We start from the raw sequence: 15,934 nt of genomic DNA, 5'->3' as shown, positions 1-15,934 counted from the left end.
CTATTAGGGGGCACCTTTAAGTCTGTGCCAATAGTGGCGTGAGCCTAGGATAATTAACCCGCATTGAAGCCTAATAATGGGATCCAACAGATCTAACTTTGTCATATGATTATGACATTTGTTACATTTAATTTTTTCCTCAGAATTTCACTTTTCTGCTTTAATCTACAAAAAGATCTACTCTGCATTCATTATATCTGCAAAAGATGTTTAAAGAGTGATTCTGTCCCTTTTATAATGTTTGCTTAGAGCTTAAGGTTAAACTTTTTGATTTTACATTGAAAATGAAATTAATGAAAAAGTTGCTCAGTCCTGTCTGACCCTTTGCAATCCCATGGACTATACAGTCAATGGAATTCTCCAGGACAGATTACTAGAGTGGTTAGCCTTTCACTTCTCCAGAGGATCTTCCCAACCCAGGGATCGAACCCAAGTCTCCTGCATTGCAGACAGATTCTCTACCAACTGAGCCACAGGGAAAATCCAATGCTGTTCCCCCAAAGCAGGACTACTCTACACTATCTTTTTTTTTTTTTTTAATTCTTTGTTGGAGTATAGTGATTTGCAACATTGTGTTAGTTTCTGCTATAAGGCAAATTGAATCAGTTATACATATATCCACTCCTTTTCAGATTCTATTCCTATAAATGTCATTACAGTATATTGAGTAGAATTTCCTGTGTTATACAGGAGGTTCTTAGTATCTCTTTTATATATGCTGCTGTTGCTTAGTCGCTTCAGTTGTGTTAGACTCTGTGTGACCCTATGGATTGTAGTGCTCCAGGATCCTCTGTCCATGGAACTCTCCAGGCAAGAATATCAGAGTGGGTTGTCATGCCCTCCTCCAGGGTATCTTCTCAAACCAGGGATCAAACCTGTGTTTCCTTCATTGCAGGCAAATTCTTTACCCTTGAGCCACTAAGGAAGCCCCTATTTTATACATAAAATGAAGTGAAAGTTGCTTCTTGAGACCCCATGGACTGTAGCCTGCCAGGCTCCTTTCCATGGAATTCTCCAGGCAAGGTTCTAGAGTGAGTAGCCGCTCCCTTTTCCAGATCTTCCTAACCCATGGGTCAATTCCAGATATCCCACATTGCAGGTGGATTCTTTATCATCTAAACCACCAGGAAAGCCCAAGGATATTGGAGTGGGTAGCCTATCCTTTCTACAGCGGATCTTCCTGACCCAGGAATCAAATTGGTGTCCCCTGTACTGCAAGAAGATTCTTTTATCAGCTGAGTTGTGTATATATTGATATAAGTCTCCCAATTTGTCCCTCTCCCACTTTGCCCTTTTGTAACCATAATTATGTTTTCTATTCTGTGACTCTATTTATGGTTTGTAAATAAGGTTATTTGTGGAATCTGAAAAAAAAAAGGTGGTACAAACTACATTATCTTTGAATGAGATGAACTAAATCTGAAAACATAGACAAACATAAAAATTTTTGAGCAAGAAATTTAAAACTAGATATTTAAAATCTATTCCTAAATCAGCATTGAATCTGCAGCTCAATTCCAGAAAAATAAACAATGCAATCAAAAAATGGGCCAAAGAACTAAATAGACATTTCTCCAAAGAAGACATACGGATGGCTAACAAACACATGAAAAGATGCTCAACATCACTCATTATCAGAGAAATGCAAATCAAAAGCACAACGAGGTACCATTTCATGCCAGTCAGAATGGCTGTGATCCAAAAGTCTACAAGCAATAAATGTTGGAGAGGGTGTGGAGAAAAGGGAAACCTCTTACACTGTTGGTGGGAATGCAAACTAGTACAGCCACTATGGAGAACAGTGTGGAGATTCCTTGAAAAATCTGGAAATAGAACTGCCTTATGACCCAGCAATCCCACTGCTGGGCATACACACCGAGGAAACCAAAATTGAAAGAGACATGTGTACCCCGATGTTCATCGCAGCACTGTTTATAATAGGCAGGACATGGAAGCAACCTAGATGCCCATCAGCAGATGAGTGGATAAGAAAGCTGTGACACATATACACAATGGAATATTACTCAGCGGTTAAAAAGGATACGTTTGAATCAGTTGTAATGAGGTGGATGAAACTGGAGCCTATTATACAGAGTGAAGTAAGCCAGAAAGAAAAACACCAAATACAGTATACTAACACATATATATGGAATTTAGAAGGATAGTAATGAAAACCCTGTATGTGAGACAGCAAAAGAGACACAGATGTATAGAACAGACTTTTGGACTCTGTGGGAGAGGGAGAGGGAGAAGGTGGGATGATTTGGGAGAATGGCACTGAAACATGTATAATATCACATAAGAAACGAATCACCAGTCTAGGTTTGATGCAGGATAAAGGATGCTTTGGCTGGTGCACTGGGATGACCCAGAGAGATGGTATGGGGAGGGAGGTGAGAGGGGGTTCAGGATTGGGAACACGTGTACACCCGTGGCAGATTCATCTTGATGTATGGCAAAACCAATACAGCATTGTAAAGTAAAATAAAAAAAAAAATACTAACATTATAGAAGAGACTATGAAAAAAAGAGTAAAGATGCATATAAAAACTTTTTCAGCCAAGTATTTAGAATCTTATTAAATAATTATATTTAATGAAAATAAACAAGCATACTAGTTAAACAAGTTAGAAGTGATTTTAGATTAAAACACTGTAATTAAACTACATGCTGTATTAAGTTCAGATACTTAAGATTTGCAGAAGATTTGAGCCAATTTTTGTACTATTTCCCTTGAAAATTTTCTGTAAAAGCTGAATGCTTACAATATAATGTAACCTTTCATTTAACCTCACAATTATAAAAATGAAAGAAACAATGATTGTATTTTTATGTGTGTCTGATTTTTTCATCATATTTTTCTGTGCTTTCACTTTATATATGTTCTTTTGACATTAGGCTGGTCAAAAATTACATTTATTTTTCCCCATAAGATATTTGTAGTCTGCTTAATTGTCTTTAACTTCATTCAAAACAATTCTGTTATATTTTATTATGACAGCTGTCATTACAGTGTGCAGTTTTTTAACAAAATTACTTATGGAAATTGGTGAATTTTTATGTAGCTTTTTAATGTTGAAGATGGAACACAAATGCAACATTTTTGGCACCTTTTGTGTTATTATTTCAAGAAAGGTTAAAATACAACTGAAACACAAAAATTGATTTATGCCATGTATAGAGAAGGTAATGTGACTGATCAAATGTGTCAAAAATGGTTTGCAAAGTTTTGTACTGGAGATTTCTTGCTGGACAAATCTCCATGGTTGAGTAGACCAGTTGCAATTGATAGTCATCAAACTGAGACACTAACTGAAAAAAATTAATGGGAGATAGCTGATACATTCAATTTACCCAAATAAAGTGCCAAAAATAATTTGCACCAACTTGGTTATGTTAATAGCTTTGGTGTTTGTATTCTACATAAGTTAAGGGGAAAAAAAATCTTCTTGACTACATTTCCACATGTGATTCTTTATTTAAATATATAGAGAAACACTCCATTTTTAAAACAAATTGTGACAGGCAATGATATGTGGATACTGTGCAATCACGTTGTACAGAAGTGACTATGTAGCAAGTGAAAAGAACCACCACCAACCACACCAAAGATTGGTCTTCATCCAAAGGATGCGATGTTGTATATATGGTGGGATTGAAAGGTTCTATTATGAACTCCTTCTGAAAAATCAAATGATTAATTCTAAAAAGTATTCCTCCCAATTAGACCAACTGAAAGCAGCACTTGATGAAAAGTGTCTGGAATTTATCAGTAGAAAATGTGTAATCTTCCATCAGGATAACATAAGACTGCATGTTTCTTTGATGACTAGGCGAAAACTGGTAAAGATTTACATCTGCCATATTCACCAGATGTTGCACCTCTGGGTGTCCATTTATTTCGATCTTTACAGGATTCTCTTAAGGGAAAAAATTTTATTCCCTGTAAGGCTGTAAAAGGCACCTGGGATAGTTCTTTGTTCAAGAAAATAAAAAGGTTTGGGAAGATGGGATTATGAAGTTTCTTGAAAAATAGCAGAAAGTAGTGGAACAAAATGGTGAATATGATGTTCAATAAAGTTCTTGGTGAAAATGAAAAATTTGTCTTTTATTTTTAACTTAAAAATGTAAAGGAACTTTTTGACCAACCCAATACATACTCAAGTGTTTAATTCAGGATATTTTTTTATTTACTACAAACATGATTATTAAAATTTTCTTTTATTTTTATGTTGTTATAATTTAAATTATTGTTCTTTGCCCATTTTATCAATTATTTTATTCACTTCTTTCTATATTCTCTGTACAAATAGTTTCACATTTTTATAGCCTTATTCTCAATAGATTTGACTGCATAAAATACATAACATCTGCATAGTTACACACATTAACTTAAAAGAAAAGCAATCTATTGGTATGTATTTCCACACACATACCATTAGGAATATCATTTTACATACTTGAACAATGCTTGAAATAAATAAGGAAAATATATTATCATAATTGAACTGCCCAATGGCAAGAACATTCTATTAACTACAAACCAGAATGCATGTGTACAGGAAACTTAATAAATATATAAAAATGTTTAGTCTCAAAAGCACTCAAGAAAAAATGACCTATGTTTTGTCGATCTATATGTGAAGTATTATACAAATTATAAAAACATTATAGACAGTTTTAATGGTATCTAATATTTTTTCTAGAAAGCTTGTTTCAAATTATATTATTTACAACTTATTTTGGGAAATAAATATAAAAATATTTTAAAATTACATTCTTAGGTCCAATACCTTTTTATCACATCGTTATTTATTCTCACTAAAAATGAAAACAAAACAAAAAATGAAAACAAAGCATATCTTGATGCATGAATGGTTCTGAACCCCTCTCTTCTGTGTTAACATCTATTCACTTTTTAGATAAAAGTTCAGATATGTATTCAAAGTCCTCCCTGATCTTCCTGATTACAACAAATCCCTCCTTTTAGCTGTTAAATTAAATATTGCATAGGTCCTCCTATGCAATATTTAGAATATATTTAATATAATTACATTGCATTAATAAATATATAATATTCATATTAAATTTTATGAACTACATTATAAAATATGATGCAATTTCTATCATACCTTTGACAATGAATGTTTATAATATCAGAAAATTCTATAAATATATTCTTATGTTAAAAAATCCAAGATTCAAAATTAGTAATTACACTAATGTGTAATTTGTAGATATGTTTACAAAAATAAACACAATTTATTTGGTTGGCCAAAAAGTAGTTTCCAATTTTCCCATTAGATGTTACTGGAAAACATGAATGGATTTTTTTGGCCAGTCCAATACATAAAACTAGAAGAAATGCAACTATTAAATAGATAATGAGCTTGTTAGAAAACTCCATTTGCCTTATTTTCTATATTCAAACTTGTACAGTATAAACAAGGTGAATGTAGAACTCTGCTTCAAATTCCATTTTGTTCATTACTTTTCAAGATTTGACAAATTATGTAAGTATATATATGTATATATATTTTATCAAATGGTGAGAAAAATAGTATTTGCTCCATGTATTTGTTTTCATGATGAAAATATATAAAACACTTAAAATACTGTCTGTTGGAAAACATCAATGAAAAATAAAAATTATTATTTTTAAATTTATTTATTTTAATTGGAGGCTAATTACTTTATTATATTGTACTGGTTTTTGCCATACATTGACATAAAAAATTATTATTATTAGCATTTTTCTTTTTATTATTGAACATTAAAAAGATAATACTACTGATTTCATTTACACACTAGGTCATACTAATGTCCTTCTACAGTGACAAACAAGTGGCTTCCCAAGTGGTCTAGTGGTTAAGAATCCATCTTGCAATGCAGGGGTCACTGATCAATCTCTGGTCTGAGAAGATCCCACATGGTGCAAAGCAACAAAACCTGTGTATCCCAATGACTGATCCTGTTCTCTAGAGCCCTGAAGTCACAACTGCTGAGGCCACTGTGCCTAGAGCCTGTGCTCTGCAACAAGAGAAGCCACCACATCAAGAAGCCCCCACACCACAGCTAGAGAGAAGCCTGTGTACAGGGAAGAGGACTCAATGCAGCCAAAAATAAAACTAAATTAATTCATTAAGAATTAGTGGCAAACAGGATAGATCAAACCTGCTTTTAAAAAGTTTAATAATAAAATTACGAATAGACTCCATTTATATTCTAAATATCATTAGGTCACTAGAAGAAAAGTGTATGTAGAAAGCAAGAATATTACCATCTCTGCAGATTTCAAAAGTATCATTCCAAAAGCTCAATTACATATCACACAGTGCTTTCAATTTAGAGGGTAGTGATAGTCAGTAAATCTTGCCTGAAATATGTCTACAGTATGTAAATCCAAAAAATAAATGTTTATCTTTTTTTGCTTTCTAGCATTTGGATACAGGCAAGTTGCAGTATCTGCTATCAATTTTCTGGTATGTATTATTTATATTATTTGCTATTCATGCTCTAATCATGGCATAATTATGAATTCATATAGACTGCATTTGAGAATTTGTCATATAGAAAATATGATTTATTTTTATACATATACATAATGGTATTAAATGAAATAAATCAGATAACTTCCCATAATCAAGTCATTACTCTCTAAGTGTTTTATTTAAAATGTTCTACTCATCTTAACTCAGCTGTGCCCACAGGACTGGAAAAGGTCAGTTTTCATTCCAATCCCAAAGCAAGGCAATGCTAAAGAAGGCTCAAAATACTGCACAATTGCACTCATCTCACATGCTAGTAAAGTAATGCTCAAAATTCTCCAAGCCAGACTTCAGCAATACGTGAACGGTGAACTCCCTGATGTTCAAGCTGGTTTTAGAAAAGGCAGAGGAACCAGAGATCAAATTGCCAACATCCACTGGATCATGGAGAAAGCAAGAAAGTTCCAGAAAAATATCTATTTCTGCTTTATTGACTATGCCAAAGCCTTTGACTGTGTGGATCACAATAAACTGTGGTAAATTCTGAAAGAGATGGGAATACCAGACCACCTGACCTGCCTCTTGAGAAATTTGTATGCAGGTCAGGAAGCAACAGTTAGAACTGTACATGGAACAACAGAATGGTCCCAAATAGGAAAGGAGTGTGTCAAGGCTGTATATTGTCACCCTGCTTATTTAACTTTTATACAGAGTACATCATGAGAAACGCTGGACTGGAAGAAACAGAAGCTGGAATCAAGATTGCCAGGAGAAATATCAATAACCTCAGATATGCAGAGAACACCACCTTAATGGCAGAAAGTGAAGGGGAGCTAAAAAGCCTCTTGATGAAAGTGAAAGTGGAGAGTGAAAAAGTAGGCTTAAAGCTCAACATTCAGAAAACAAAGATCATGGCATCCGATCCCGTCACTTCATGGGAAATAGATGGGGAACCAGCGGAAACAGTGTTATGCTTTATTTTGGGGGGCTCCAAAATCTCTGCAGATGGTGATTGCAGCCATGAAATTAAAAGACGCTTACTCCTTGTAAGAAAAATTATGACCAACCTAGATAGTATATTCAAAAGCAGAGATGTTACTTTGCTGACTAAGGTCCGTCTAGTCAAGGCTATGGTTTTTCCTGTGGTCATGTATGGATGTGAGAGTTGGACTGTGAAGAAGGCTGAGCGCTGAAGAATTGATGCCTTTGAACTGTGGCGTTGGAGAAGACTCTTAAGAGTCCCTTGGATTGCAAGGAGATTCAACCAGTCCATTCTGAAGATCAACCCTGGGATTCTTTGGAAGGAATGATGCTAAAGCTGAAACTCCAATACTTTGGCCATCTCGTGAGAAGAGTTGACTCATTGGAAAAGACGCTGATGCTGGGAGGGATTGGGGGCAGGAGGAGAAGGGGACGACCGAGGATGAGATGGCTGGATGGCATCACGGACTTGATGGACATGAGTCTGAGTGAACTCCGGGAGATGGTGATGGACAGGGAGGCCTGGCGTGCTGCGATTCATGGGGTCGCAAAGAGTTGGACACGACTGAGCGACTGAACTGAACTGAACTCATCTTAAAGGATGATTATAATTATTTGAAATACAATAAAATTTGGGAAAAATTTAAACTCAGTAATTCTTCCTGTTATCTTCACATTTCAGTTCAGTTCAGTTCAGTCGCTCAGTCGTGTCTGACTCTTTGCGACCGCATGAATAACAGCTTCACATTTACCAACTTACAAACTACTAAGAGCAAAAAGTTTTACAAGTCTACCTGATGATCAAGCAAAATACTTTGACTTAATTGTTTAAGTAATTCTGAATAAAAATAAAGTCTATTTTTGTGAATGAAACAGGGCTCTTTACTAATTGTCCTCAGTCCAAGTCTTTAGATCATTCTATTTAACTTAACATATGCATTACCTGAAGCTGATATGAATAAATCTGATTACAAAAGATTCTTCATAATTTCTGAAGTACCTTAATTACTGTATTAGGAACATAGTTAGTTCTGCATGTCATATGTTAATTCCATGCTTTTATTCTTCACTAGTATTTTCCCTCATTCTTGCCCGTAATAGATTAACTCACTCTGTTCCTATCCCTAATACACTGATTAACTCACATGATTCACATATATGACAAGATCCTTTGTGAAGTTTGTAGTGAACAACTTATACCCCACCATTTCATACAGGCACAAATTGAACATTTACCTTTGTAAAAAAGCTCTCTTATGAACCTCTATATGTGTGGATACTGACACTATGGACATGAGTATGAATAAACTCCAGGATTTGGTGATGGACCAGGAAGCCTGGCATGCTGCAGTCCATGGGGTCGCAAAGATTCAGACATGACTGAGTGACTGAACTGATCTATGAATACACACAAATATATATATATATATGTGTGTGTGTGTGTGTGTGTATGTGTATACACATAGAATTAATAATTTAGTTAAGAACATACACTACCGTGCGGGCTGTGAGGGGGCAGGTTGTGCCACTGTCTTTTTAGCACCAGCAGCAGCAGCAGCATGAAACTTGTTTAAAATATTCCTCAATAGAATAAGGAACCATCCTACACTGCTCGTAGGAATGTAAATTGGTGCAGCCACGATGGAAAATACTATGGAGGTTTCTTAAAGAACTGAAACTAGAGTTACCATTTGTTTCAACAATTGCACCCCTGGGCATACATCTGGAGAAAACTCTAATTCAAAAAGATATGTGCATCCCAGTATTCACACTAGCACTCTTTACAATAGCTAAGACATGAAGCACTCTAAGTGTTTATTGACAGATGAATGAATAAAAAACATGTGGTATATATAAATATATATTTATGGGATATTATTCTGTCATAAGAAATAATTAAAAAATGCCATTTGCAGCAACATGGATGGACATAGAGATTATCACACTGAGTGGAGTAGGTTAGAGAAAGACAAATATTGCATTATATCATATATGTTGAATATAAAACATAATAAAAAGCAGAAACAGACACACAGGCATAGAAAACAACCTTATGGTTACAAAAGAAAGAGTGATATGGGGGAAGACATAAATTAGGAGTTTGGGATTGCAGATGCAAGCAACTGTATATGAACTACATGGGCCTACTGTATAGTACAGGGACAATAGTCAATAGTCAATAGGTGAAGTGAAGTTGTTCAGTTGTGTCCGACTTTTTGTGACCCCATGAACTGTATAGCCTACCAAGCTCCTCCATCCATGGGATTTTCCAAACAAGAGTACTGAAGTGGGTTACCATTTCCTTCTCCAGGGGATCTTCCCAACCCAGGGATCGGACCTGGGTCTCCTGTATTGCAGGTAGACACTTTACTGTCTGAGCCACCAGGGAAGCCAAGCTATAATATATAATAGTCAATATCTTGTAATAAATTATAGTGGAAAAGTACAAAAAAACAAATGAAATAGAAGGTCCACTAGTCCTAGTACTTTTTAATAATAATGTAGGTAAGATCCATTTAACTTTTACAAATAAAATAGTATAGTAAGATATAAATTTTAGGAAATTAATTCTAAAACAGAATATAACAACTAATGTGTTTATTAAGTTTGTATATAATCACCTAAAATTGAAGGTTCCTACCATATCAGAGCTGGACATGACTGAGTGACTGAGCACACATGCACTGTATCATTAAGAACATAACAGCCTATTGTTCATATGCATGTGTGTTATGTCACTTCAGTCGTGTTCAACAATCTGTGATTCTATGGACTACTGCCCAACAGGCTCCTCTGCCCATGTGATTTTCCAGCTGAGAAGACTGGAATGTAGTTCCATGCCCTCCTCCAGAGGATCTTCCTGACCCAGGTATCAAACTTGATAGTTCATATAGCCTATTATTTACATTTTAAGTGGTAAAATTTACATTTTGAGTGACAATTAAATTTTGAAAAAATAATTTGAATTAAATTATTAAATAAATAAATAAAAATTTAAATTTAAATTTGAAAACTAAAATTTGAGAAACATTCATATTTGCGTGATAGAAATAACTTTTCTCCCTGGTTTTACTTCTGTGTATTTATTGTCACTATTACTTATTCACTCATTTAGGTTGAGCTTTTTCTTTTCTCATTATTAGAATGCAAATACTCTTGGAAAAGTAATAAATTGGGCTCTTATCAAGAAGTTATAGCTGTTCTTATAACATCTAGCTGAAAAAAATCATTATCTATAGAACAGCAATTTCTGATTAGGGGAGAAGATTCTGGGGATGATATATGATAGATTTTAATAAAGGTGGGGGAGAGTGGGACCCTGATGTGGAAACCACAGAAAGGCTAGGGAAGTGCTTGTATTTAGTATTCGTGGATAAGATAAATGTGAGAGGAAAAAGGATGTACCAAACTTAAATATTTCCATTACTTTGCTCAGAATTAGACGTGACGATATTTTTCTGATACTTTTCTGACTATTGGGAGACATCAATAAAAAACTTACATTTACTCCTTATTGGAGATTTAAAATCAATGACTGTTTTCTTATCATTTTAGTTTCTTCTCAAAGTCACTGATATATCTGATATAAATAATAACATAAAAAGGAATCAAGTTTTGTACCTAAATCAGGCTGAACTTGCTGCTTCCTAAATAACTTGCTTAAAAAAAACTAGTTTAAGAAATTGATTATATAAATTAATACAGATTTTTTATTTTGCTATTACATCATAATTTATTATAAATATCCTTATTTTTTCACCTAAAACTGACTTATACCTAAGCAAAATAATGATTTAAATAAAAATCAGCTGATACTATAACCATAAAATTGTCATTTGAAATATAACTATAAAATATGTAATTATAAATTATATACATATATTAATATATAATATCAGAGCTAATGTAAAAAAAGTCCTAAAAATAATCATCACTAGTTTTTTGACAATAATGAACTACATAGTTACTATGTGTAAAATATATTTATTTTTAAAATTTTACTTTATTGTGCTATTCTTACACTATATTCTTATTGTATATGTGCATACTATTATGTTACACAGTATTTCATAAAAGTTCTATGGATTAAAAAAATGCAGATATCCCCAAGACTGTGGTAATGAGATGTGTTAGAGAAATAAATATTTCCTATTTTTAAACATTAAATCAATTCCAAAATTAAGTTAAATTTTGAGTTTTAATTTACTGACTTAAAATATCATCTGTTATAGGCATTTTTATGCAATAAAATGCTAGATTCATGGAAAAATTAATAAAATAACTAGCAAATGTATCATTTTATCATACAATAATATAAATATGATGTTTGATATTTTCTTTAAAACCCTTTAGTTTTTCATTTTCAGAAGAAAAGTATATTGGTTAGAGCCAAAACAATACAATGGAGCCAAGATAGTCATAAGTGGTGCTGAAATGACTAGATATACACATACTAAAAAAAAAAAAAAAGAAAAACAATCTAGACCTGGAACTTACACTTATCACAAAATTGACTCAAAATGGATCACAGACTTGACAATGAAACACTAAACTAAACAAAACACAATCCATGAAAGGAATAACTGATAATCTAATTTATTAAAATATAAAACTGATTTGCAAAGACAATATCAAGAGAATGAGATAAAAAGCATAGACTAGAAAAAAGATTTGCAAAGACACATCTGATGTGAGATGGTTATCCAAAATATTTTTTAATCCTCTTAAAACTTAACAAAAGACAAAACGGCTTGAGTAAAACATGGACCAAGACTTTAACCAACACTTCATTTAAGAAGATATAGCAATGACAAATAAGCATATGAAAAGATGCTCCACATCATTTTCTTTAAGGAAATGCAAGTTAAAATAATAAGATATCATAATATTCCTATTAGAATAGCCTAAATCCAGAACATTAATTATAACAAATGCTGAAGAGGATGTGGAACAATAGGAACTATCATTTCTGCTGATGAGGACATAAAGGCATTTAAAAAAGACTGGTATTTCTTACAAAACTGAATTTATTTTTACCATGTGATCCAGAAATCATGCTTCTTAGTATTCTCCAGAGGAGTTGAAAACATATCTCTATGCAAAACCTTGCACAGGGATGTTTAAAGCAGATTTATTGACAGCTGACAAATTTTGGAGGCAGTAATGGTTAGCTTTCAATAGGTGAATGGATAAATAAACTATGGTACATGCAGACAATGAAATAGCATTCAATGTTAAAAGGAAATGAGCTATCAATCCATGAAAAACTTAATGGTATATTTAAATCTTAAAGGTATATTTAAACCAATCTGAAAAGCTTATATATATTATGTAATTCTAAATCTATGACATTCTGGAATAGGCAAAACTGTAGTGATAGTTAAAAAACAAAATTCAGTGGTTTCCAGGAGTTCGAGAGAGAGGGATAAACAGGAAGGGGAAAGTACAGAGTAAAGTGACAATACTTTGTATGATAGAGAATCACAGATGTCATACATTCGTCCAAATCCACAGAATGTACAACACCAAGCAAACTCTAATGTAAACTGTGCGCACTGGGTAATAATGATGTATTAATGCAGGTTCATCAAATATAACATAAGTACCACTCTGGTGGGAAGTGTTGCTAAAGAAGGAGGTTATGCATATACAGGGTGAGGGGATGTATGAGAAATCTCTGTAACTTCTCCTCAACTTTGCTGTGTATTTTACACTGCTTTAAAAAACTAACTCAATGAAAAGATTATAGGTTGGCATTCATAATTTTCAACAATATATATATTTAAATATTTTAATAATTAATATATCAAATACATTTCTTCTGAAATACATGCGTGTTATCTTTTTAATGAATGGACTAATATATAGTCCTATAATTTAGTGATCACAGTAATATAAATTATCATAAGTTAAAAGACTTCATGAATGCTGAAACAGTATAATATTAGCTTATATTGTCATACAGTGTTACAGTGTATATGATGTCTTATCCCTTAAAGTATAAATGAACACTTACAAGATGAAGAAACAAGAGGAAACTAAATTTCCAAGATCAAAAGCATTGATATATTTTATAGGTGAAACTTTTTCTTAATTATTTAATTATCCTGAATTTTCTTTATTCTTGAAATATGTATTAGGAAAAATAAACATGATAAAATTATGATTATTTTATTATCATCATTATAAATAGACAAAATAAAAATATCTGAAGTTCAAGCTTATAAGTGATAGAAACATTTTAGCAGATTCTGTGTTTCAAGTCAATTAGTAAAATGACTATCAAATTGCTTGATAGTTATAAGATATTTGAGTTGCCAATAATTAATAATACCTATAAACTGTAAGGATAACATGTATGCAGAAATAAGATAGATTATATTTATCCTATAAAAATATTATGCAGTCATAAATTAAAGACTGCTTGTTTTTACTATAGAAACTAAAAGGATTTTACATTCAAAATGTGACAGCCTGACTAGCTGATGGCAATAAATTCTGTATTATGCTGTTTTCTTTTTTTTCCTGTGGATACATCACTTTCACTATTTGAAGCTGAGAATGGTTAACATGATGAGCTTGTTAGGAGAATAATATATAAACTATATATCCCAGAAAGTTGATCTTCCTTGACCCTTTTGCTGATTGACCACTGACATATTCGCCACAATGCCAACATGTTGAGGAACAATATACTTGTCTCCCCTTATCTATAGGTTACACATTTCAAGGCACTCATTGAATGTCTAAGATCTCATATATCAGAGATATATATGATATAAAACATCACATATCATGATATAGAACCCTATACATACCATGTATTTTTTCTCAACATACCTATGGCAAAATTTAATTTATAAATTAAGGACACTAAGAGAATGTCCAAACAGAGTAGAATGACCTGAGATTTCATCATGCTACTTAGAATGTTCGACAAAATAAAATCTATGGATTTTTAAATTTTGGAATTTTCTTTTCAATACTTTTGGACCACAGTTGACTGTGGGTAACTGAAACCACAGAGAGTGAAACTGCAGATAAAGTCAAGGGTATACTTCACCTAGTAGTAAACAATAATAATCTTAAGGTTGAAATATTGTATATTCTGAATCAATCACACCTTTCAACCTGAAAACAATGGGATTTAATTTGGATAGTCCTATTTGGGCTTCCCACGTGGCTCAGTGGTAAACAATCCTTCTGCCAAGACAGCTGATGTAACTTCCATCACCCCTGGGTCATCAGGAATATCCTCTAGAGTAGAGAAAAGCAACCCACTCCAGTATTCTTGCCTGGAAAATACCATGGACAGAGGAGCCTTGTGGAATCGCAAAGAGTCACACATGACTAAGCATGCACACACACGCCTGCATTTTCAGAAAACTCTATGGAGTACAATATAATGCATATGTCACTTCTAATATATTAACCGAGGTTCTTCATGTTTTATTAAAATTTAACATTCCCCACACTGTACATTGTTAAATGTTTAGTTGTGCTGATTAAAAATAAAATGGAAATCTCAATGAACTGAGAGTACAAAGGGTGCTGAAGAAAGTAAAAATGTTTTGATTACAAATGTTTTGAATGAAAACATTTTTTAAAAGATGATTTTTCTATGTAAAAATATATTTTTTTCTATTCTACTAGCTTGAAATTTCATATTTCATATTTATCCACCTAATGATAATTCTGTAGAAGAAAGTGAACTATTAAATCATTCAACACCATGCTATTTTTAAATGAATGCTAGTGTGAGCAACAAGTAATCAATAAATTTATATAAAATAAAGCAAAAGTGGATATTTTTTAATTTAAGCCACCCATAGGCATTCAGATATAAGTCCTTTTGAATTTTTATCATTTATCATTCTAATGTTCTTTCTCACAACACTCTAGCTAGTGACGTCTTTAATTGTGTAAAAAAAAAATTGCTTAAGTTTTACTATCTTAACTAGTTTTAGTGTACAGTTCAGTAGTATTAAGCATATTCAGACTGTTGTACAATTTTAAAATCTAGGCCACCTTGTTCTTCACAACTACAGTAATTCTGATAATATCTGTGAGTTGCTTATCTCTCTTTATGTCAGTTGTTTAACATATATAAACTTATTTTCAGTTATATTAAACTACTTGAAAAAAAAGTAAAATTGTTGCATACTATCAATGTGTATATGAGCAACCCGACAGAAATATTTTCATATTTGTTTTTTATATTACTATAGTGAAGAAAATCATGCTTCTTTTGTATATAATATTTGGGTATAACTTCTGTAAATATATTTGGACATTTTTTTCCTTACTATTTATGATTGTCTACAGCTTCCTTCATAATACGTGCTACATAAGAGCCATAAATGGCTCAAAGTAGATAGTATTCATATATATTGTTATCTACAATAATTTGCAATTTAAGGACTGTTAAATCAAATCTTGAAGAAGGCTGAGCACCGAAGAATTGA

At 32.7% G+C, this 15,934-nt stretch overlaps 1 protein-coding gene across 1 annotated transcript in view; it reads left to right on the top strand.

The window, feature by feature from the left end:
* TECRL (trans-2,3-enoyl-CoA reductase-like) overlaps positions 1-15,934 on the top strand; it is a 146,436-nt gene that overhangs the window by 105,746 nt on the left and 24,756 nt on the right. Inside the window, exon 8 of the mRNA XM_005681648.2 lies at positions 6,439-6,482. Coding sequence (XP_005681705.2) covers positions 6,439-6,482 — 44 coding nt within the window. The remainder of the gene's footprint in view (positions 1-6,438; positions 6,483-15,934) is intronic.

The sequence above is a fragment of the Capra hircus genome, chromosome 6 (assembly GCF_001704415.2).
Source record: "Capra hircus breed San Clemente chromosome 6, ASM170441v1, whole genome shotgun sequence".
Classification (NCBI taxonomy): Eukaryota; Metazoa; Chordata; class Mammalia; order Artiodactyla; family Bovidae; genus Capra; species Capra hircus.
The sequence above is the reverse complement of the archived record's forward strand: the minus strand, read 5'-3'. Positions and strand labels throughout refer to the sequence as shown.